This window comes from Parasteatoda tepidariorum, chromosome 5 (genome assembly GCF_043381705.1).
Source record: "Parasteatoda tepidariorum isolate YZ-2023 chromosome 5, CAS_Ptep_4.0, whole genome shotgun sequence".
NCBI classification, from domain to species: Eukaryota; Metazoa; Arthropoda; class Arachnida; order Araneae; family Theridiidae; genus Parasteatoda; species Parasteatoda tepidariorum.
In genome coordinates this window covers 92,518,369-92,543,930 of record NC_092208.1, presented here as the reverse complement: position 1 = coordinate 92,543,930, position 25,562 = coordinate 92,518,369, and the positions used below count along the sequence as shown (strand labels likewise).

General features: G+C 28.1%; 3 protein-coding genes across 7 annotated transcripts in view; 1 reads left to right on the top strand and 2 right to left on the bottom strand.

The window, feature by feature from the left end:
• Positions 1-25,562, top strand: part of LOC107440814 (uncharacterized) — a 651,143-nt gene that overhangs the window by 587,741 nt on the left and 37,840 nt on the right. For all 5 annotated transcript variants that reach the window (XM_071180814.1, XM_016053861.4, XM_016053866.4 and 2 more), the window contains exons 14-15: positions 6,264-6,392; positions 8,847-8,961. In XM_071180814.1, the coding sequence (XP_071036915.1) occupies positions 6,264-6,392; positions 8,847-8,961 (244 nt within the window). The remainder of the gene's footprint in view (positions 1-6,263; positions 6,393-8,846; positions 8,962-25,562) is intronic.
• LOC107440818 (uncharacterized) lies at positions 10,691-21,672 on the bottom strand. Its single transcript, XM_043040732.2, has 3 exons — positions 21,146-21,672; positions 19,738-19,887; positions 10,691-14,050 (listed from the first exon to the last, which is right to left on the bottom strand). Exons 1-3 carry the CDS (start codon positions 21,417-21,419, stop codon positions 13,821-13,823), a joined length of 654 nt encoding a protein of 217 aa, XP_042896666.1. The 5' UTR covers positions 21,420-21,672; the 3' UTR covers positions 10,691-13,820.
• Positions 22,956-24,496, bottom strand: LOC139425576 (zinc finger BED domain-containing protein 4-like; the record flags this gene model as incomplete). The annotated part of the gene is made up of 1 exon (XM_071180859.1): positions 22,956-24,496. A coding segment is annotated over one exon (1,188 nt), but the record flags the coding sequence as incomplete, so codon positions are not given.

Below are 25,562 nucleotides of genomic sequence, written 5' to 3'. Positions count from 1 at the left end.
ATCACATTTATAATAGGATCAGAGCTTTGCTGTTTAACCAACGGCTCTCTTTATCTTTAAATATTTCTACGTCATTTTTTTTTTCGCAATAAGAAAAAATGAAACAAGGAGCTATCTCGTAACGTTCAATTATTACTATAAGTATGGTATCTAGGTATGGTAAAGTGACGAAGCTGTACTTGACGGGACCCCCTACTGGTGCTACCTGGTGAAAAACTGAAAAATTTGCTTTGCTATTTGAAAAAAAAAGTTGTAGAATATCATCGATTTTGACACGTTGTGCTGAATAAAAAACGAACTTCCTACGCAAATGTGTTTGTTCGCGATTTCCTAGTGTGACGTGTCCAGAAAAAAAATTTAGGAAGAAAAAATAAGGCCTATTCTTACTAGTTAGCTACATTTCCAATTCTCATAAGATTTCCCTACGTTTTTTGTATCAATTTTATTTTAAAAAAAAGAAACAGTAAAAATGCAGCTGTCAAAACGAGTCTATGAATATATGTCATATCACAGAGTCCCGAGTTTTTGAGGAAAAAGAGTTGCCAAACAAGGGCAAAAAATAATAACATTGATAATAAATTAGTATTTTTCTATCAAAATGTTTTCATAATCAGCTTCCGTGTAAATTACATCTTAGAAGATTCGTTTTCTCTCTAAAAAAAAGCAATTATTGAGTGGGTACAAAAATAGAGCAATCTTCTAATAAAAGCTTCTCTGTTTGCGCAAATTGAATGCCCAGAAGCCACCATTTTTAATTCCCTCGAGTGTTTGGTGTACTATTATTGGGTTCGTAATTTTCTCTTCCATTTTTATATCATAATACTGTCACGAGCACATTTGACCTTTCGGGATTTTTTTCTTTCCTTAAATAACCATCGAGAGAACTTCTTCTAAGTGAATGAAACGAAAGAACGTTTTGTTTCTGCGTTTTAAATCGTTATATGGTAGTTGTTACCTTGAATAAACTAAATCAAGAGAATGTCGTCTTTCATCAGTCGCTTTGGTGAATGTCCGAAATATTTGTTATATTCGATTTGATATTAATTTATTCGATGATATTATTGTATTTATTCGATATTTTAATATCTGTTGAGGATGAATTAGAAGAAACATAAATGTTCGGATAACCGGTCAAATGCATACTGGTCATTGGCACTCGACCTTAAGCAAACATTGATGTAGGGCATATCGGGCAAATGTATACCGGGCAGTGGCACTTAACTTGACCTAGTATATACTTCTGACATTTACCAAAGCGATTATGTGATTGTCAACATTCACCGATGGAAGTCAACAACCACCCATTTTTGTCATTTACAGTAACATTTATTTTACTTTATAATCCTTGTGAGTTAATAACTTAAATAGTCAGTGAGAATTAGACATCATTTTTTTCAAGGTACTGATCTTCAAAGAACCACCTTTGGTTTAAAAAAGAAGTGCCGGCAATTTCAACCCTTTCAAGGACGGTGGGATAAAAAACCGTCCCTCTGATTTTTTGAAGTAGTATTATAAACAAAAAGAATAATAAAATTGTAATAGTTTTTATCTCTTAAACAAGGTTGTTTTCAATGATCCACTTTTTATAAATGCAAAGATAAAGCACAGATCGCTTCATTGTGGATATGTATGTGGCGAGCACAATTCTCTTGGCATTTCTTGATTAAAAATTTTCTGCACACGAAAAGGTTGATATTTGCTTAAATAAGCAAATTACTTTTAATCTTACCTTTAAATAGTTTCTGTAAACTATCACTCTGGTTTTTAGAAAAACCTTGGTTTTCAGATTCAAATATGAAATTTTTTTTTGCTCTCGGAGGCTCCCCCTCCCCTACTCACTTCGCTGACCAGAGTTGCTTAATCAACATTTTTGTTTCTTGTCTAAAAACATAAAAATTATTCTGATAATCATAATTAATTATAAACTATTCTAATAATCATAATTAATTATAACTATTCTAATAGTCATAATTAATTATAACTATTCTAATAATTATAAGTTTTCATCATAACTATAAATTATTCTAACAATAATAACTTTTCAAGATAATTATAAATTACTATTGTTACATCAGAATTATAAATTATTCTAATAAGCATAACTATTCATCACAATTGTAAATCACAATGGGAAACAAATTTTTTATTGCATTTATACAAATACTTGATCTTGCCTGATTCGGGTGTGAGGATTTCAAATCTGAAATTAATTTTGTTCGGAAAGTCTAAAAATATCATTTCTTCAAAATGATATTTTTAGTCTAGTTTATTTCTTGTCTGTACTAGTTCGTATAGGTTTATATACACACGTTTACTTCTTTAAAAATAACATTTAAGACGGAAAAAAAAACATATGACTTTAATTTATTTATAAACTGTGCCTTTTTTCTACCATTCCACTGTGGGCCAGAAGACTATGATCTTTGGCCAAAAGTAAAAAATTTATTTTCAACTAAAATATGTGTAGGCAGTTTTAATATATCCCAAATTAAGTATTCATAATCATTCCAAACATTATAATTTACTTTTTGGACAGACGAGAGTACAATTTAATGAAGAATATGCTAAAAAAAAATTGTTTTAAATGTAACTTTTAAATTTTTATTTCGGAAATATATATAGGAATTTTATCTTACTGTTACATTTTTATCAGAGTAATTAGTGTTAAATTATAGTACAATTTTTCAATGTGTTGGATTAGTTAATACTCTTGACAAACTTATAGTTTATATCTCATCATTTGACATTTTACAATGTTTGTTTGACTTTCGAAACTTAGTTCCAAAAAGTTCCACGAGGTAATTAGCTAAACTTTTTTTTTGTTGTCTTCTTTGATGTTTCTTCTTTCAAATAAAACCTGCCCCATTTTGCCCGTATTGCAAAGGTGGACTAAATACACCAATAAACAAAAATTATGTTTTTTTTTCATGTTTTCGCGTTATTTTGAAATATTACTTCGGAAATATAATTTTCTTTTCATTTTAATATAAGATTACGAAAATTATTATATTTTCATTGCTATATTTAATTATTTAAACGTTAGGGCTAGAAAAACCTCAGAAATTGTACCCGTCCCCGAGGACGGCTTGTCCAACTATGTACCCGTCCTCCATTGAAACTAACCTGTAGCTTCTAAATAAATAAAAATATAATTTTCTCTTATTCGTTACAAACATTTATATAAATTGCACAATGAATTAGTAGTTACTAGGATTACAAATAATAGGATTATATTATACAGTAATAAAATAAATACTAGGTTACTAATAGTAACCTAGTATTTCTTTTATGAAATAATTTAAATGACAAAGTTCCAGACGGGAAAATGGCCGTCCGCGCTGACGTCGGATTCGAGAAATCCGTTGTCCGCGGAGAATTTTTGACCGCCGAGAACGGGCGGTTTTTCGAGCCCTGTACAAACCCATTTTCATATTAAATGGTATAACNCGCCATATTTCAGCCGCCATTTTATTTTTTGGGGTATTTTTAGTGTATTTCAACTATGAATTCAATTTACCTGCACATAAAACCCCTAAATACAAATTTTATCAAAATACTGATTTTGGCCACGAAACCTTGGATGCCTGTGCATTCCCTACGTAGCAGAGAAATGGGGACACTTCACATTCACTCGTGTGAATCCTGGTTATAAATATATTATTGAAGATGTGGAGCGAAACCGATTGCAGATTTGAAATCAGCTACGTGTGTTTGTTCGAAAATCGCATGAAACCAGAAAACAAAACAAAAATTGTGTCCCTGTGTTTTTATTGATGCATAGAAATTATAAATTATTTTACTAGATTCCAGATTTTTTTATTGTATTAACACAGAATTGGTTCGATACATTTAGTTTCCGATATTGAAGAGATAAAATTTAATTTTGCTCGCTTACTAAAGAAATTTCAGTCACTAACTTGTTTTTTGATGCTTTTATTTAATTTTTGGTTACATAAAAACCCGTTAAATATTTTTCGTCTAAGAGATTATTCAGTGATAATTCATAAAGTTTATTCTTAATATTAATTTAGAAGCTAAAATATTTATTTTCTATTCCTTATTTTAACTGTCCAACGTTATTGCTTAACATTTATTATGAAAAATAGACCCTTATTTACCGTTTATTATTATTTCTTCTCATTTTAAATTATAATCCAATTCTAAAACGTAATAATAGCAAAAAACAGTATTAAGAAACGATGCTAAATAAATATTATTGGTAAATACCATTAAATATAATTAAATTAGTTAGTATCGATTTCATTCATTAATACCATTCAGAATGCTTAATAACTTTTAATTAATTTTATGCTGATGACAAAATAGATGATCTTCTATGCTAATTAATGACATAATCATTTTTTCTTTTGAGAATGCACGAATAGGTAAGACGTAAATTATTTCTTTGTGATTGTGTATTTAAAAAAATGCCTTGGCTCTTTATGATAAAAAAAATATATAAAAAGAAGTAACTTATAGTATACTTTATTTATTTCACATAGAAACTACAATTATAAATGCGAAATATTACAGGCCTATAAATGTTTAACATAAAAAAGGAAACAAAAAAAAAACATTATTATTACTAAAATTGAGTTATATTTAAGTAATAGAAAAATTAGGAAAAAAAATAGTACAAGTTGACCGATTTTAAAATTTTATCAACTTCGCGGCTCTTAATTTCAGGATGTGACTACTGAAATCATTTTCTGTACAATAAGTGAAAAGAAAATATTGAAAAATGAAGTATTTAATTAATTTTGAATCCAGATAAAATGTAGTGAACATTAAAGCTACGATAGGAAATATACAATTTATTATCTTGTTGTTTTGCTGTCCTGAAATCAATACCTCGACTATTGTCCTGCCATCTAGCGTCAATGTCTAAAACTTATTTCTCTCAGAAGCTTCATTCATTTTAATTTCTTTTTTCGGGACCATTTATAAATGATATCAATATTTTTAATCCTCACAAAATGTTTACATGTCAAGCTATATAACGTAAACACATACAATTATATTTATATTACATAACAGTTTAGACGCGTTATAGATCAATTTATTTTTAAGCTTTAAGTATGTGCTTTGATGATCTTTGTTAGTATAACAACAATTAAAATTATGTTCGTACTTATTTTGGTGAAAAATAAGAAGAAAAAAATATGTAACCTAATTGTAAAAAATATTTAATCCACTGATTTTAAATGTTTCAATTATAACTAAAATGTGTGATGTCACACTCCTTGGTACCCCCTCTCTCCCACTCATTATATCCCCCCCCCCTCCTTTCCAAGCTTGACATCATTCATGGATGGTCGCTGGTGTATGAGACTCATTAAAAAACTGCACATTTTACCATTTTAATATGTTCATAGACAGGGCCAGATTAAGCACATGCGGGGACCTAGGCCATTCAAATTTTTGGGGCCCTTAGATTAAATTTTTTTTTTTATATTTTTTATTTCGTATATTTTTTATTTATTCAAATATAAATGTATTTATATATCTTTTCATTTAAGAAAGCAAATTTAAAATAAAAATAAATAATAATAAATTAAATTTTACTTTATTTTGTTAAATTATAAATAAAAAAAATATCGTATTTTATTAATATATATTTGTCTTAATTTTTAAAAAAAAATTTTGAAAAATATTTTTTAAGGGGGGCTCTAATCATTGGGGGTCCCAGGCCGTGGCCTACTAGCCCTGTTCATAGGTAAACCCTATCACGTCACAATCACGTATTTTTGAACCTAATTCAGTGCCGTTTAATGCGATAACAGCATTGGTACTTGAAGGTTTCGATTCCAATAAATAGCTAATTACCCAATATCACGTCACTTGATTGTATTGTCAGTAAAATGCGACTCCACTTGACTCAGATGAGGATGCTCGAATAAAAGAAACTGCTGCACGTGAAATACCTGGCATCTTTGAACGCGCTGTCCAGCATGTAGTGAACGCAATTTTGAACAGTTATCACAAACATTACATTTGTCAACGAAACTTTCTTTCAATAAACACTTTCATCTCTTATTTTTTGTATTACGAGTCACTTGCACATACATTCCTATACAATAAATGATTGTTACAGTACCTACCCTCAAAGTTTGTACCCTGTATCACTTAACTAAAGACAAAAAATGTTAACTTTTACGGCATAGCAATTTTAAAATGTAATATTACTTCTCCCATAGTATTATTATTAGTATAAAAAAAATGGATTAAATAATACAAATTTTGAATGAATGATTTTATTTTAGGATATCAGTGGCATAAAACTAGTACCAGACTCCAGGACAGGTGTATGTATAATTAATATAGACCAGTACGGAGAGTGTCTCTATGTTATAGGTGATATGGATATCCACGACCGCATAACAAGGGATCTAGTAAGTTGTCGTCATTTACAACTCACTGTCATTGACATCGTTATAGTGTCATTTTTAATTATTTTGCCATATGTCATCGTTTAAAAAATAGGTAAGGTGTTCCGTAAAACCCGCCCTTAACTTAGTTTATTAAACTGCTTTCCAGAAATGTGGTCAAACATTATTCATAATAAGGGTCGCAAGTTAATATTCAAGCGAGAAAAATTCCAAGAAATACTGTCGTAATCTTGAAGGAGAAAAAAATAATAAATTGAAGGGTGATTATTAGAAACGCCATCTAAGTTCATTGGGCAATCGAACTGGTTTAATTGTTTTCCATTCTGCCTTTATCATTAGTGATTTGATATTAATAACGCTTTTATCTCGCTCTAATATCATTTTGTGACCCTTAAATGTAAACAAGGATTAAAAAGAAAAGAAACATATGTAGAGAGCAGAGGCATTATGGAACAACCTATATATAGCTTAAGTATACTTATAAACATAAATATGTATACACTATTGGTTCCTGTAATTGAAGAAAAACATATGCATTGTGAAAACACTGAGATTGTTGAGTCTGAAAACATTTTAAAGTGGAGAACATTCTGGTCAAGTTGTTGATAAGTGTCTTTCAAACAGCATTTTAAAACTGAATTTCAATTCACTTAGAAGTTAACTAATATATTCTTCCATTCGAACCCTAAATCATAAAACAGAGTATAAAAGTAAAAAACGTCAATTGATGTGTTATTCTATTAGACTCCTAAATTTTAAAAATGTGACGTTTTCTAAATACAGTAATTATAATGGTCACTAATGAAAACTGTATTATGTATTCTTCATAGTTCGTAGATTGGGATAATAAGGAAAAGTAGAGCCAGTAAAAAAAATAATAACAACATAGTAGATAAACATGGACAATGCGTTAAAAATAAAACACGGACTACTTTGAATCTTCTTCTTGGGCACTACAGCCTATGACAGGCCAAGGCCGTCCCAATAAGTTTTTGCCATCTTGATCTATTCTGTGCCATGGCCGTCCAGTTAGTTATTCCTATTATATTTAGGTCCCTCTCAACTGCGTTCAGCCACCTAGTCGGTGGACGACCCCTTTTTCTTGTACCTTCAGGTTTTCAAAAAAGTTAACTTTTTTTGCGGGGTTTTGGTAATTAAAGGTGTCTCAACCATCGAATGCGATTGGCCTTAATAACATAAACTGGTTGTTTATACTTTTTATATAACTCATGATTGTAAAGGGTGAGCCAATTGTTATTCTCATAGACTGCGCCAAAAATTCTTCCAAGTATCCCTCTCTCAAAAATCAGCAATTTGTTCTCCTCTTTTTTATGAAGAGTCCTGCACAGGAGGAGTGTTTTTGTATATATGTTAATTTTTGTATTTTGTTTAAGAAATTTACTTGATGGTTCGAGGAGGTGATCTCAAATGTGCTAATCAAATCATAAGAATTTTTTAAAATTCGGTTTTTTCAGGAACTATTTAACCGATTTCGCTCAAATTTGTATTATGCCACATAAAATTACATACTTTTAAATGATGTAAAAAATTTGTGTATCTTACAATTCAAAATTTATATGTAAAATAACAAATATTTACTAAAATTTATTTTTTTGTTGTATGGAATTATCTTGGATAAACGAGTTTTATAATTATGTGCAAATATTTTTTAATTCGATTAAAAATTTCTCGAGATATGGCGAAATAAGCTGAGAGTAAAATGAACATTAAAAGGGGTTCAAACTTTAGATCGCTCTCCTGGCCAAACTACGAATACTGCCCCAATATTTTGAGGGCCAGAAAACCGAATTCGTCGAAAAAAAAATATGTTTATTCAGAAAAAATAAGTTTTGTATCTGATTTCGCAACTTAAAATATCGTCTGCATTAATTAATTAGCATCTTTAAGGGTCACCCCTTGATCCATTAAGATCGAGTACTAGAACGAAGATCTGATCATTAGAGCAAAAGTTATTCAGGGTGGTCCTTTTTTTTTCTTCCTTCTTCTTTTAAGAGCACTATACATTTATTTATTTAGTAAACCGATAATAGATCGTAGAAGAATTTACAAGTCAATAAATATAAAAAGCATATTTAACGCATAAGTACAAAAGGCAAAATTATACTTTTTTTTTAATGCATAAGTCAAGAGATAACATAGTATCATAATTAAAAGTAATCTTAGAGTTCCTGTTAATTGACCAAATAAAAATGTTCAATTAGCATTGTATAAAATATAGAAAGGTATTTTATTTTCATAAAAAAGAGCATCATAAAGAAATACTGTTTCGAATATATATCTCTTTGCTGATATTGCATTCAATGAAAAAAAAAATAATAATAATACACGAATTTTGAAAAATCGTTTCTTATCATTATTTTAAAATGTTTACGAATTGTTCTAATTGTAATTTTGTTTTCAAAGTTCTTAATAAAGCAGCAATAATTTAAACTACAGGTTGAGGAACACAAAGAAGTAATCAGTAAAGCACCTTTACTTATTATGGATGGGAACATTCCACTAGAAACAATGGACTACTTACTGAAGATGTGTGGGGAAAACAATGTGCCAAGTAAGTCTTGTTGCTTCCATTCAAACTTTATTTAATAAATTTCATGTAACGATACCGAACACTACTTTTATAAGTTATGAGCCAGTTAAATAGTGGTTTTTAATTCATAAAAGCTATTTAAAAATAACGTTCAAAAAAAATTATCATATAATAGCATTTTTTAAATTTTTTTATTTATTTATTTCCTTTAAACATTTTGTTTTAAACTAAACATTTATAGATTAAGTTTTGAAAAAACACTCAACAAACAACATTTTTGAATGTTTAAAATAAGAAAGTCAGCAACAATACACAATTTAGAATAGAAATGGTACAGTTCCCAGTAAGACACTGAAGTCAGTGAGCAGAGGGGTGACCACTCTGAGAACCGTGAGAGTGATGCACCGGTATTCTGTTCTACCATAACGTGCTCTACTTTCACATGCAGTTTGTTAAACTACCAAAGGGGTGAAGACGTATCTTCAGCAGAGGATGTCATCGGATCATCTTCAGAAATGTTTCTCAGACCGTCTGCAACAGCCCATTGCGCAGCTCCAGTGTGACATTAAACTACTACTACTTAAAAAAAAGTTCCTATCTAATATTAGTACTTTAATTCTTACATTTTGTCTCTCGAGTAAATAATGAAGATTATGCAATAATAAGTTTCTTTAAATGAAGGGTTATATTCATTGTGTTTCATTGAGTACATTATACGTTTTCATCAGTACATTATATGTTTTTCAAGATGTTGGGTCATGTAAAAGTTTATGTATTGTATACACTTAGCCCTGATTTATAAATAGTAAATAACAGCAGGGTTATATTCATTTGAGTACTTTATACTTTTTCATTGTGTTTCATTGAGTTCATTATATGTTTTCATCAGTACATTATACGTTTTTCAAGATGTTGGGTCATGTAAAAGTTTATGCATTGTATACACTTAGCCCTGATTTATAAATAGTAAATAGCAACAGGGTTATATTCATTTGAGTACAGTTATATTCATTTGAGTACATTATACTTTTTCATTGTGTTTCATTGAGTACATTATAAGTTTTCATCAGTATACGTTTCTATATGTTTTTCAAGATGTTGGGTCAAATAAAAGTTTATTTATTGTATACATAAACTGATTTATAATAGTAAATAGCTACATCTACATCTAATAAAAATAATGAATCTGTATATGTGTCTTTACAAGTCAATTTACAAGCAACAAATGAATACTGAATTTTTGACACTCTTATATGTTTCCTTTCTGCTGTTGCAAAAGGTGGGGTTTGTAAATTTGATTCTGGCAAATCACAAAACAACTGGCATACGCAGCAAGGTGCACTTTAAATCTGATGTGACTGAAAGTCATTTCCTCGGCTGTGATACAGAAATTTGGAGAGAGGGGTACCAGCATTGTCTGATGGGGGTCAAAATTACAGGGCATTTTGGCCATGGCTGTTAAAAGTCTTAGAAAATAGGTGCTTGGCAATGGTGGGATGCATGTAGTCTGTTCCATTATTAAACAGAGAAATAAAATGAAGGAACAAAGCCAGCTCACAACTCAAAACAATTATATTTTTTATAATTAACATTATTTTCTAAAACTTGTTACGACTTTTTTTTTAAAACTTTTATCTTTAAACTAAGTTTAATTAAACAGATTTGTAAGACTATTCAAAACACTTTGAATATCAAAGAACAGGTTAGCCTAAAACAGATTTCATTTCTTAAATAATAATTTTGCTAAAAAAACATTTATAAATAAGCCTTTAATCACATCAAGTACAAATAAATGGACAATTCGATAAACATGTTATAACAATTTTCTTGGAACTATAAAAATATTTATTCATAATCTCAAACGTTCTTACAAGATAGACTACTTGAACCAAACCAAAATGTTATATACAAACACATATTTAACAAACTAGCATAGCTGCCAAAATGAAAAGGTAAAAAATCCAATAGATTTTACTAAATAATATAAATTGCCAGCAAACTCTTGCATAATATCTAAAATATTTAAAGACACAAGGAATTCAACCGACAATAAAATTGGGAAAAATATTTTAACATTAATAAACGTCGCAAATATTTTCGAATTATAACTGACATTAAATAAATCTGAACATACAATGTTTTTTATTATGTTTATATTTTTTAACTCATTTTAAATAACAATGTTCATTTCATTTTAGATATTTAATTAAGATTAAGTTTTTTAACAAACTATGAATAAAATAATAAATATTTGTTAATTAATTCCAAGTAAGTATTAATGTAAAACTTAATATAGTTTTAAAAAGAATATCAATTTATCGTTAATTATTTTTTATTCATTAACTGCTACCAATTTTTTTTATTAATTACTTGGCTTTTTTAACAATTTTAAAATAAAGATTTCTGAAAACGTCGGAATATTAAAAAAAGAAAAAAATTTATTATCATAAATGGATGATTTTATTATTTAACAGTAATACTTATTAAAATACTCAAGCAAGCAATAAACTGAGTAAAATCTATTCCTGAGCGATTTTTTCCCAGAAACTTTTGAAATTTTTTAATGTATACAAAAATCATAAGAATTTTTTTTATTAAAAGCTAGGATAAAATCTAGTAAAATAGACAGCTATGAACTAGTGTTTAACAAACAGTCAAAATAAAAATGAAAATCAACCAAATGAATAAATGCAATAGTTCTTTCAAAAATAGCTTAAAATACATTATGATAATTTTTAAAAAAAATTTTAAAACACAAAAATATTTTTTTATTTTGATATTATTCTATTACTTTTAGTTTTGACTTTTCATTTTGTGGTTAATCTTTTATTTTTACTCATAACTATTATTCTTCTTAATTTAATATAAAAAATAATTCTGATACATTTAAAAAAATAACAAATCATGTTTTTTCAAAGATTCATTGCATATAATATTTACATAACATGTTAACTCTATAAGAATATAAGCCAGACATCAGCCATCTGATTACTTTGTGAGTGTTTTGTGTATCTTTTTAATTATAATTTTCTATTAGCATAGTTGAATAAACTATTTTGATTGTGTTGCAATAGTATCGCTTCAGCAAATCATAGTTTATTAATTTTTAAGATATTATAAAAATTTATCAGTTATTAAAAGGTTTCGATAAAAAAAATTTAAAATTTTTGTCTAAAAGTTTCTGCATTTTATAAACCAATTTCCTCTTTTCGTTAGACAAAACCAAAAAAAAAGCATTTAATCAAAAAGAAAATCAGTGCATAAATAAAAAAAGAAAAATATTTTTAACAAGAAATAGGTTTTAAATTTAAGCTATTCAATATCTTGATAAATTTTGTTTTAAATTGTAAATTTATGATTATAAAATAACAAGTTACTTGACAACACAATTTTGAAAATGATTTCATGCATGGTAAATACTACTGCCCAGAAGAAAAAAAAGGAAAAAGAAAGAAAGAAAAGAAACTTCACATGTTTTACTTTTAAAAACATAAAAATGTTTGCAAAGTTTTCTTTATTTTATTACTTATTTAATAAAAAAAAAACTTATATTAAAAATATATTGTGGCTACTATTAACTTTTTATTATAATGAAAAAATTTTTTATTTTTGAAGATAATATTTTGTTTTTGTTTTCTGAAAAATTTAGTTTTTTTAGTTTTCTGAAAAATTTAGTTACTAAGCCTTTGTATGCATTTAATAACATAAAAAATTATAGTATTTCAAATATATCTGGAAAAATTCAATTAAAAACTGGAAAATCTAGATCTTAATCCAAACAATGAAAATAAAAACAATCACAAATTTTTGATAGAAAGCCATTTTAAAAATTTAATAATTTTCTTCAAGTGGGTATACATAGAAAAACTAAAGATGATTCTTACATGTGGTGCCCAATATTCAAAAGATAACTTAAAGTAGCCAGTTTGTTCTGGTTATAACCATTACTTAAAATTCTAAACACTTAACCCAGAAAGAAATAATAGGCCCTAAATTAACCTAATGTTGTAAATTATAATTGAAAATATCTCATGCCGAAAAAATAGTTTGACAATAAAATTAAAAAGATTATTATATATTATAGCCTATAAGAAGGTATACAAAAATCGTGGCAGATAATTATTAAAAAGATCAACAAATTAATCTATTTGACGATTTATTAAGACCGAAATGAATAATATGCAATTTAATTTTGCCTTGACTTCACAGCTTTACATATTAAATTGCTTTCAAAGACATATTTTATGCTGTTTTGAAACAAATGAAAGCTTAATCAGACTAATGCCACCATATAATAAGTGGAATGGCACTTGCATGTTAGATGCCACATATAATATGGTGATGAAAATTATTTCGTTATTTTTGTCACTCTTATTATTGTCTTATTTACAGTTAATTTAATTATAATTAATTATGATAATTACATCTGTAGGGAAGTAAACTTGAAACACTTCCGGACCATTAAGGGTTAATGTAAGTAAAACATATCATTGTATATCATACAGAACCCTAACCTAAAGTAAATAGAAAAGTATCGAACACTAAAGCAAAATTAATTTATAATTTAAAAATAAATCTAACATGTTTACTAATAAATCACATGCATGTATGTTCATCTTTTTTTTACCGCCATAATACATAAACCCTGGCAAAATTTATTACTATATGACTATAAAATCAAGCCAATATTTACAGTCTCTTTATAAAGGCTAGATTAGGCTTCACCGGTTACTAATAGCACTCATATAGTGCTATATTCAACTAATTGGAAGGAACCTCGTGGTAAATTGGGTATATCTCATTTAAATTTCATGAATTACATACTATGATGAAAATGTTATAAAAAATATATCAGCAGCCACTGATTAGTTGAGAAGATTTCAAATTCTGTAAGAAACAGGTATGTGATACAGTATGTTGTTCCTGTAGAGATTTCTCCTCATTCTGAACACATGAACCAGAAGACATCCAGCCGCAGTGCACAGCAGTATGGCAGATAATACGACAAAACCATAGCCCCACGAGAGTGAGTTGGACTTGGGAAACTGAATCCACGACCGCTCAAAACTCATAGCTCCAAACACGCAAGCTCCGAGGAATGCAAGAAGAGCTAAAAGATTAAAAGAAAGTCTCCAATCATCAAAACAGGAGATTTTATGCTCATCCAATGTGTCACCTAATTTAACACTTTATAGGGGCACTTTTCCCAACCAATGTTAATATATTTTTGGGGTTAAGATTGATCTATAAAAAGAAATTCGTTTAGCTGATTAAGTAATATTTATTAATTTGATTTTTAAGACAAATTTTTTTTTTTTTTTGGTGGGAAGGTACATGGAGATTTTTGAAATTTTACTCACCTTAAAGAATTGGCCATAAACTATACTTACAACCAAATTTAATAAAATTCTGTGTTTAATAAAATTATCCCCACATGGGTAACCTTCAGACGAGATGTGAACACGCCTACTTCAATGGATAGTCTACATTGAATAGTTGACTTGCTATTTGTGACTGTGTCATCGTACTACTCGCGCTTTTACTTCTCAGTCTCATTTATGCACAACAGGATTCTGCACACACTTGACTGCTAATAGGATAAACCACACAGAGAACCGTGAACTTAATACAGCTCTCACCACAAGCACTCGAAATTCTATCCCTGATAAAATTCTGGTGGGGAAGTATTGTGGGGTAACTACCACTACAATTTTTAAATATCAATACACTAGTATATAAGACATGCTAACTCGATTCTATCTCGGGGTACCTATCGATAGACGAAGGTCGACAGAGTCGATAACTACTATCCCCACAAAATCAAAAAACTAAATGAGAAATAATCAAATCAATTAACACATGACACACAAGAAGAAAAAAAACTCCCTGCACTAACATTTACTGATACCCATATTTATAGGAAAAAAACACTGTTTTTTTTTGTATTTTTTGAAGTCATTAACAGAAGGCAGCACAAATCATAGGTCAGAAAATAACTTACCATCAACATTTAAAAATGAATGAAATTGGTGAGTATACTTCCCACGGCTTTATGAAGGGTTAAAATACTAGGGGAACTGAAAAGTAATGTCGTTTCGGCACATTAAATATCCGTTAGTCTTAAAAACCAATTCATTTTCGATCCTTCATTGAAAGGTTGTTGCTAACGAGGGTGAATAACGAGGATTAAAAATAAAATCTTGATAACAAACATCAAATGCCACAAATCTCATTATATTATTGCCCAGCTATGTTTAGAGAACAAAACAATTTTAAGAAGAAAAAAAATTTGAGAGCCTTATTCATCAAAACAGCAGACTTATTATGCATTTTAACACAATTTAAAACTAATTTGAAAGCATTCATAATATTGATTATTACAATACAATTAATGTTGCAATTAACATTATGATTAATGTTATTTATGTTTTGTGAATGGAATGAAAATAATGCAAAACGTATTAATATAAATTTAAAGAAATACAAGGATGCCTAAATTGAGAAAACGAATATATATATGTATACAGTGAAACCTCGATTAAGCAGACATTCCAGGGACTGAAAAAATGTCCCTTTATGAGAGTTGTCCGTTCACAGGAAGGGTATCCTAATAACGAAGTTTAACACCATAAATTGGTTTTAGAATATTTTTAAAGATATAGAAATAATTAAATAATCTACAATAACTATCTACAAGGATAATTATTTAAACTTTAAAAAATATTTTTTCAATAAAAAAAATATATAAAAAAGTTTGATATAAATACATAATACTAGATGTAGCTACAGATAAATTAATATCACTTTCCTATTAACACAGATATTCAAGTTAGGCATATGATACCGAATAAGAGCTTTTAGTCCTCAGTCAGTTACAATTATTAGGTTTACATCTCCTAAGACCTACCTATCACTTGATAAAAAACGTGGCTAATACCTCCTTTAAATTAAACCTCCCACGATTCACAGAAGAAAAAAAAGCAATGCATACCTGTAAATCATGAGGACTTATGGAGTTCATTATTCACAATTGATCACCTATCAAGTGTCTGAATAAATGTTTCATTTATATGAACACCTCAAAGATTATACTTCTGTTCTCTTTTTTTTTTTACCCCAGGAGTGTTAAATAAAGTCTTCAAATTTATAAAAAAAATTTAAGAAATTTTCATGGGGGATGAAGTATTGAGAGCATTTATGACCTTATTTCAATGTGAGGGGTCTCATAACCTGTGTCCTTCAGATAAAAGATCAAAAGATGCCACTGTCCGAATTATTTCACAAGAGCAGTATCATTTTCTTTCCTTTCTTTGCAAAGATAAGGAAAGGTGAAAGGAGAAAGAGTGATTCTTTAGTAGTGAAATAACAATATTTTTAGTTATGGATAAGGCAAAAAATTGTACATCCTTTAAAATGGTGAAAAGGTGCATTTTTTCCATCTTGCAATTTCAAGCAGAAATAGCTTCTTTTTTTTTGAGAAAAAAATTTAGAAAAAGTAGTGTCTGGTTTGAAGAGATAGAAAATTACATTTCAGGGCAAAATTGACTGTCCGCATCCGCTTAAGGGAGTGTCCATTTTGCAGAGAATGTACATAATGGTTTATTCATAGAAGATTTCTGGGGAATTAAAAATATGTCCGTATTGAGAGGCGCCGGTTTTGAAGGAGTGTCGATGACAGGAGGTTTCACTGTATATATATAACGAATATACAGGTATATGTACAACTGATCACTTCAGAGATAAAACAGATTTTTTTTTACTGTGCATAATTAAGAATTGTATCTAGGTGTACATAGATTATCAATTATGCCATGAATTATATAACATAATTACGCATATATTAATTGGTAATGCAATTTGTATAGCAATTATTATCTAAACAATTTCTCTCTCTTTTCTTTTGGTTAAACAAGGTGAAAAATAAACTTTGCGAAAATCTCTGGTAATTTTATGGCAACTTTTTATGTTACTTTCAACTTCAACAAAAAAGAATTGAACTTAAAAAATTAAAATTTAGTGGAATAAATATTTTTTTTTCTATTTCTCTTAGAAACAAAAAATTTATAGGCATTCTAAAAACCAAAAAGTAAAAAAAAATTGCAAAATGAGAACTGAAAATAGCTATAACTATTGAAGAAATTAAAATTTTGAAAGAAAAATAACTCAAGAGTTTCACTCAGAAATGAAAATAGCCATTTTAAATCTGTAGTTAAATTTTTCTCTTAAGTACACTGCAGTAGCATTTTTCTCTTTTGTTACATGGACTTTTTTTATAACAAGTTTATCAGTTAATAAATCTCTAACTAACAATTGAATAACAAAATTTTTTATTCCAACAGAAAGTATGATTTGTATTCTTTTTAGTACACATGCATATTTAAAATTTTATAGTTAGGTGCAGCAAAATAAAATGCGACACAAAGTTGAATTTTTAATATAGAGAAAAAAAAATTCTAGAGATAAACGAAATAAAGGTCAAAAAAATTTTTTTACATCAACATATTTTTGATATTGACATATATTGTAACATTATGCATTTAAAACATTTGCTTTCCATACCTTTTCTTAATAATTTTTATCAGTAAATAATATATAATAGTCACTCAGTATGATTTGTACAGTTGCCTTAAAAAAGATTTAAAAATGTATTTCATCTAGTTCAAAAAAAAAAAAAAAATATCTTAAAAATAAAGGGAAAGGTACAAAAAGTACATTTCCCTTATCAACACATGTTGACTGCTAATAAATGCACAGATGGATTTCAACAGAAGTGCTTTGACACTTTATAAAAGTGGGATTCATTTAATTAACATATTTTAAGTTTAAAATGTTAGGATATGTAATATTGACATTTTTTACTACCCTGTCTCTTTTTGGCTAATCTGTTAGGAAAAAACCGTCCGCAAATGCGCTAAAAGTGCAAGAATGCAATGGGCAAGTCAGGGTTCATTCTAGGCTAAAAAAAAGGGCAGGGTGCTAAAAATTGAAAAGGGCACTATACTTTTAAAAAAAAGGGCAGCAAGTTTAAAAAAGGACATTGTATTTTATAAAAAGGGCAAATATCTTACCCTTCTTTGCATAGTTAAAATGAATAATTATATATAAGTTTACTTTTATCACTAATCACAATTATAATTATCAAATGTATAACTACAATTTTCCAAGGAAAAAAGGCTACAGTTTGAATTGAAAAATTTAAAAAAAAATTCAAACGNATCTTTTTGGAGGGGACACAACAGGGCGCATTTAATTATATCAGGGCAGGATAAAAGGAGTAAAGGGCAATAGGGCGGATATTTTATATCAAAAGGGCATACGGGGCGGGCCGCCCCGTAAACCCCGCTTAGAATGAACCCTGGGCAAGTTAAAAACCTACTATCCTTAGTATGACAAGAATGGGGTTGTCGATAAATGATGCCATGCTTGGTGGGGAGGCATAACAAGAAGTGTGACATTTGATTGCACATTTTGATTGAAAAAAATATATTATTTTCATTTTATATTATTGCTTTTCATTATTTGTTTTATATCTTCTTTATAAAAAAAAGTACACATCTAATCATTATTACCATTTATGCTCACATGTGTCATTAAAAACCTTAAAGTTTAAAAAAAAGTTTATTTTTAACTCTTGTTTTAAGAAAGTTTAAACTTAAAATATCATTTGCACTAATGAATTAGCATTTAAGGTCAGCCCCTGGAACCATTAAGTTTTAGCCCTAGTAAATGAAAAACATACATGGATCAAAAGTTATTCAGAATGTTAAATTTTTTTTTTTAAATAATTAAAAAAAAAATCTACGTATAAATAAATCTTGGCTACTGTAATTTTTATTAGTGCTTTGCTTTACGGTTTAATAAACTTAAATTTTTAAACATTTGATAATACATAATTCTTAAGGTTGGCATTTTGTCCAGAAGAAAGCTATTTCTCCTTGGATACTAAAAAAAATTGTAAAATAAATAGCTTAAATTTAAACAAGTTAAATTTAATTAGGAAGCTTTAAGTTTAAAGATCTACTTTAAAAAAAAAATAATTATCATTTTCATATTATTTATTTGAGTATTTGTGTTTAACTGTCTTTGATAATAAAAATTAGTATGCTGTTTGTAATTGTGAATATGTTTAATGTGTCAATTTAATAGTATATATTAAAAAAAATTATAATGATATTCTAAAGCTCCTTATATAATTATAAAATTAAACTTTACTATACTCAGTTACATTAAATATTGAAAAATTAATTAGTTAAATATATAACAATATTAAATTACAGTAATATTATTTCAATTTTCAAAGAAATTCATTACATTTATTTTTCGTTTCCATTGTTGCTTTTTAGCTATTTAAAAAGTATAGAATATATAGTCTGGGAATTAATACTACAACTTAAACTAGACTGTAATAATAAATTGTTTAAAAACATATTGAATACTTGATATTCATTTTTTAAAAAGCAGTTTCTACCACCTGCGTTAGAAGAAACTGTTTCTTCCGGGTCCATTTTTTCCACTGTGGAAGAAACTTCCTATTCCTGATAGTTACTAAATATATTAATAAATATCCGCAGAAACTATTTACTATGTCAAGAAACATTTTAGACAAGAAAAAACAGAAATCTGTATAAAAATATGCAAAGAGCATAGAATGTTTTTTAATCAAACAAGACATAGAATAAATTGAATCCATACCACTGATGAATACTTTACTGTGGAAACATAAACAAGGAATTTAAATACTATCAAGAATGAAATATTAATAGTAAATCATGCTTTTTAAAAGTAGATATATCTCACCAGAAAGAGCTTCCAAAACAAACACAAATGCTGACACAAATATTTTGATCTCCCTTTCAACTTGCAATGTCATATATGCCAGCAAACATATGCTTAGAGCTGACAACAAAGTAGCACATGTTGTCAAACACTGAACTAAAACAAACCATCCTAAAAAGCACAATAAACTTGTCAGGATCAGCAAATATATAACAGAAAAATTTTCATTACAAAGAACTATTTATCAAATTATTCAAACATAAATTTAAAACAATTAATAGTAAAATGCTTAACACTAAAATAGATAAACACTAATTTTTAATAGTAAAATATGTAAAAGGTTAGTAAAAATAAGTAAATGGATTGAAATAAATAATTAATTTAAATAAATTGAACTAATATTTGAAATATTGAAATAAATAATAGAAAAAGGTTAACTAATTAAATTGTTTTGTTTCTTAATAAATACATGTTTCACATTTAAATGTCAGTTTTTTGTTCGGTCATACCTTGATGCATTCTTTTTTAATAACACAATTTCAGTTACATAGTTCGTACTACATGATATAAATCTTAACGCTTCATTTTATAAAAACTCTTATTGATAAAGAGTTTTGCTAATCACCATTCTATTCCTATAAAAAATAAATAAACCTAATCCTAATTTTATAAAAACTGTCTTATTTTATCTAAAAAATATTTTTAATATAGCTAAGGACAAAAATAAAGTATAATAATCAACAAAAAATTTAAGTTTGGTTTCAAAAACACAGGAAAGAACATTGAGGTATTTTATGTGTTACAAAATCATACTGCATTTTTTTCTAAGCCTTGCCAAATTTGAAAAAAAAATTATTTAAAATTCAATTATTTAAAACATGAAGTAGCAAAGATAATTTGTTATAAACAAAACTTTTTACAAATATTTGTTACAATATTTGTTATCAATACAAAGTTTGAAAACAAATTTAATTACATTCTTGTTCGGCATTTATAATTTTTTGAAATGATACATTTATTTAGCAGCATTTATATTTCTAAAATAAGATTTGTATGTGTTTGTTAGTGAAATATATACTAACTTTAGAACTATACCCACTTTACCCCACTATGGGGTAAAGTAGGTAAATCAAAACATTTACTACTTTAATTTTAGAAAACAATCATACAAAATAGATAAGTTACGCTTCATATTTAATCAATATGAATCCAATGTATATAAAATGCATCAAAATTTTCAGTAAAATAAATTTAATGGTTTGGTTTTACAGCCTTCATTAAAAAAAACTTGCTTTTTTTACCCACTTTACCCCACTTTTCTAGTGGGAATTGACTTCATTTTCATTTTAATGAAATTATCTATTAAAAATAACATTATACAAAACCATACATAACAATTTACTAATAAAAAGAAAACCATCTTTTAAACCTGGTTGTAATAAATTCCGAATAGTTTCAGACCGATGACCATGGAATGAATAACAGCCATCAAATATACTATCAAACTTCAAAGATGGATGACGATACTCTTTAAAGCAAACATTCCACAAACCCAATCGAACGAAATTAGAACCAGAATCAGGATTCGATACAAGCCAGTATGGACTTGATAATGCAATTATTAGTGTTAAACAACCTAAAATTGCAAATGCAAAAGCTCCAACACTGTAGGGTGATTTGCAATTAAATAATTTAAATCTCATTATTTTTTTAGTTAAGTAGCCATAAATTTATTTCTTGTAGCATAAAAACGATGAGATACGATGTTAAAATTGCTGAATTAGCATCCTGGATTACCTAACAGTCTTTTGTTTATCTTATTTTGACATTTAATGATACAAAATACGCATAAATCAAGTCAATGTTCAATGCGTTTCCCCAGTAGCTGTTTGTAAACTATTTACAACATACAGTGAACAGTGACTACTTTTTTAAACTTTAAAAACGTAATAAACTGATAGAACTGTGAGTACATTAAACAAAAAACGTACAAAGTAAGAGTATTGTTATCAACCAATACTTTGCTTTTAGCTTTTGTAGTTTTAGTATATCACTGTTTGCTTGATGCATAATGACGTCAAAATCTCGATCGTTACGCTCGGATAAGCCGGGAGAAGACCGGTTCCATGACTTGATTCTTCTTTTTCCTTTTCTTCTCAGCTGTATTTATGATATTTTCCCCCTTTCTTAATATTTTTCGAATTTAATTGTCACAAATATTTTTTAAAATTTTTACGACGATTTCTTTTATGCTGAATGTTGTTTTCTGATCCATATAGTTTACGGACTTAAAAGGTTTTTATCTATTTGAAAATCAAGACAGAAACTAGCGTATTTCCTTCTGCTATGACTCTCCACACACTAATGGGGAAAGATAGAGAGTTCTGCTGTACACCACCTGTATCGATAACCAATACTTTACTTTCCCACATTTAAAAGCATGTTATAAAATAAATGAAAATTACGAATAAAATTTTTCATTTGAAAGTCAGTAAATTGGACTTAAGAATTCGAATACAATTAATTTTAAGCAATTTGAATCATTGCCATTTGGATAATTTTTCAAAATAATTAATTTTTATGCGCTTTTAGACTTGGAGAGAACCATGCCTTTATGCTCACATGAATATGTTACAGATAAAAATTAATTCAACAATATCCATGTTTCGGGCCTGCCATCAGCCATGCTATGTATAAAATTTTCTATTCATCTGACCAGTAAGGGTTATTAGAGATGCAACGGATATCCGGTAGGCAGGATCTATCCGGCAGTAACATTTGGCTCGAAATAAAATATTGAGTGGAAATGTAAAAATGAAATATATATATATAATTCATCAGAATGATGGTAGAAAATGTAATTTCAACATAAAAATCAATATTCTTTTCAAATATAATTTTTTTTATACTTATAGTGTTTATAAAATAAAGAAATTATACTTAAAATATGTATTAGGTTTACCTACAACATATTTGTATTAGGTGCTATGTATTAGGTGCTACCTACAACAGCTATGTTATACTAACCATTAATATAAATATTCTTAAAGTATGTTAGTATTTTGAAAGTTAAGTAATATAACATAGTATGTAGTATATAAATATATGGTATACAATTACAACAGAATATATTTACTATACGGATATACATATTTATTATATATATAAATATATAATAGCCAACCTCCCAAAAACAAATAAATATTAACTAATAAATAACTAATTTCATTAAAAAAAAATTTCTAGTTTCACTTGATTTAAAAAATTGAGAAAAGATCTGAATGGTTGGCAGTTATATTAAAGACAAATATTAGAATAAAGTAATAATCGATCTGAGGAATTGTTTTATAAATACCAACAAAATACGAGATCATATGTGATATTATTTATTCAATTTATAATTATTTTTTACATTTTTATTAATACAAACATTGCATGCAACTGCTTTTTAAAATTAATTTATATTGGTCTAGCATTAAAATAATAATATTAATCCATGTAATTATGATTGTACTTATTAATTAATACGGTTAATACTGTGATGACAATATATACATTGATTTGAAATAAAAAAGTTAATAAAAAAAGTTTTTTAAGCCAATTTATCATTTTTCAAAATCGATAAATTGAGATGCAAAAAAAGCAATTGTTCAGCATTTTTTGGCAAAATTCTGTTTCTTCTTTGCTCATAAATAATGCCTGCTTCAGAGAACAGCCTCTCACTATAAACACTGCTTGCAGGAGGAGATAGATATTTATAGACTAATTTTGATAATATGGGAAAATTATTTTGATTTTTTTCCCACCAGTTGAGTGGTGATTCTTTCCTTTCAATAACTGGTAATGAAATATATTTATTCAACTCCTGCACTGACGTTAACTCATTTTTGTCAGTATCAGTAATTTTATTATTTATATTACTGTTGTTAGTTATTTCTGAGAAAACATCCCAAACAGAAATAAATACACATTCTTCACCTTCAGTTGACTTGTGAGAATTTTCAGAACTTGAATATTTTGCGATTGACTTACTATTGTTCACATTTTCTGACGATTTAAAAAATTCAGATGCTTTCTCCTTCATTAATGAAAGTAATAAAGATTTCACAACTTCATCATAACTCCGATCTTTATCAAAAAACAGTGTTTTATATTGTGGGTCCAAAATCGTTGCCAGTGAATAATGTTTGTTCAACTGTATTGTCGAAAAACGTTTATGTATATTTTTTTCTAATGCTTCTTTCATTGTTCCAATTCCAGAAACTTCAGCAGATTTTAACAAATATCGTTGTAAAGTTACAACCATAGGAATAACTTCAGAAATTAATGATTTTGAACTACTTATCTGTTTAGTTATTTCTTCAAATGGTTGAAGCAATTTTATACAATTTTCAATTAAAGTCCACTGATATGATGAAAAGTTCTGAATTTCATTGTTTCCATTCGCATAGATGGATATAGCATTTTGTAATTCTTGTAAGCGGTTCAACATGTAAAATGTACTGTTCCATCTTGTTGAAACATCCTGCACTAATTTTTTGTATTGTATATGTAACTGTTTTTCTTGTATTTCTTTAAATTTTGAACAAGCTAAAGAAGAATGATTGAAATGGCCAACAATTCTTCTTCCTAGAGCAATGATATCCTTTAATGCTCTTTGGGAATTTAATGCATCGCTTACAATTAAATGCAAATTATGTAAAAAACAAGATTCACTTTCTAAATTGAGATCATTTACGGCTTTTACAATATTTGAACCACCATCACGAATGGTCAGATATATTTAACTTGTCACATTCCATTCCTCGCTCAAGCTACTTAACATCTCGCCTGCATTTTCTCCAGTATGACTTCCGGGAAAGTGTCTTGAGTTTAATACAAAATGTTTGTAATTAAAATCATCTATCCAGTGAGAAGTAAAGTTTCTTTTGCTGATATGATTATAATCATACAAGCAAAAGAAAAATAATAGTTTTGTCTAGTCCAATTAAATATAAATACTTATTTTAAAAAAAGTACTGCGGCCAGATACCGAATATCCGGCTCAAAGATTGGCCGGATATCCGGTATCCGGCCAAATTAAGATCCGTTGCATCACTAGGTTATACACCCTCTTCTGTGGTGGTTATAGTATGCCACTATGAACTCAAAAGGTTCTTGGTTTGAATTCTGTCAGCTGCCAACGAACATTTCAGGGAACGTACCGTTGTGACGTTCAGACATAGGCATAGCGCCGGGGTTTATAATATTTAATGTAATAATTTTTAAAAATTATTATATTAAATATTATAATTTTTAAAATATTTGTATAATTCAAAAATTATAATATTTATGAAATAATTTTGAAATTATTTAAATAATTTTGCGTTTGCGTTAAATGGAGAGGAAGACCACGAGAACCTCCCACGGTTAGCCTGACAGCAAGGGAACTCTAACCCATTACCCGTCTACCACTGAGGATATTTAACTTCAGCACTGTGGTCAGTGCAAGCCGGATGCGGAATTCGTATCGACCAGCCATCGTGGCTCTGCCATTAGTTTTGTCAAACATATAAGTACGCTTATCATTTCGGATTTAACATTTTAAGCGAGCGCGCACATCTTAAAGATTGTTGATGAGCCCCTTCTTATTTACAATTTTTTTACTATCAGGAGTTTATCTCGAGAAATAGAATTATGCCGAATGATTGTATCCGCATATCTTTTTAATTCTGTGCATGATTTTGTAATGTTGATCATTACTGATTAATTAGTTTTATTTCAAACAGAAAAAAAAAGAGTATTCAGCTAGTAACAATAACTTAAGAAATTGCTTAAGCTCAAAATAATATTTATTTTCAACACAA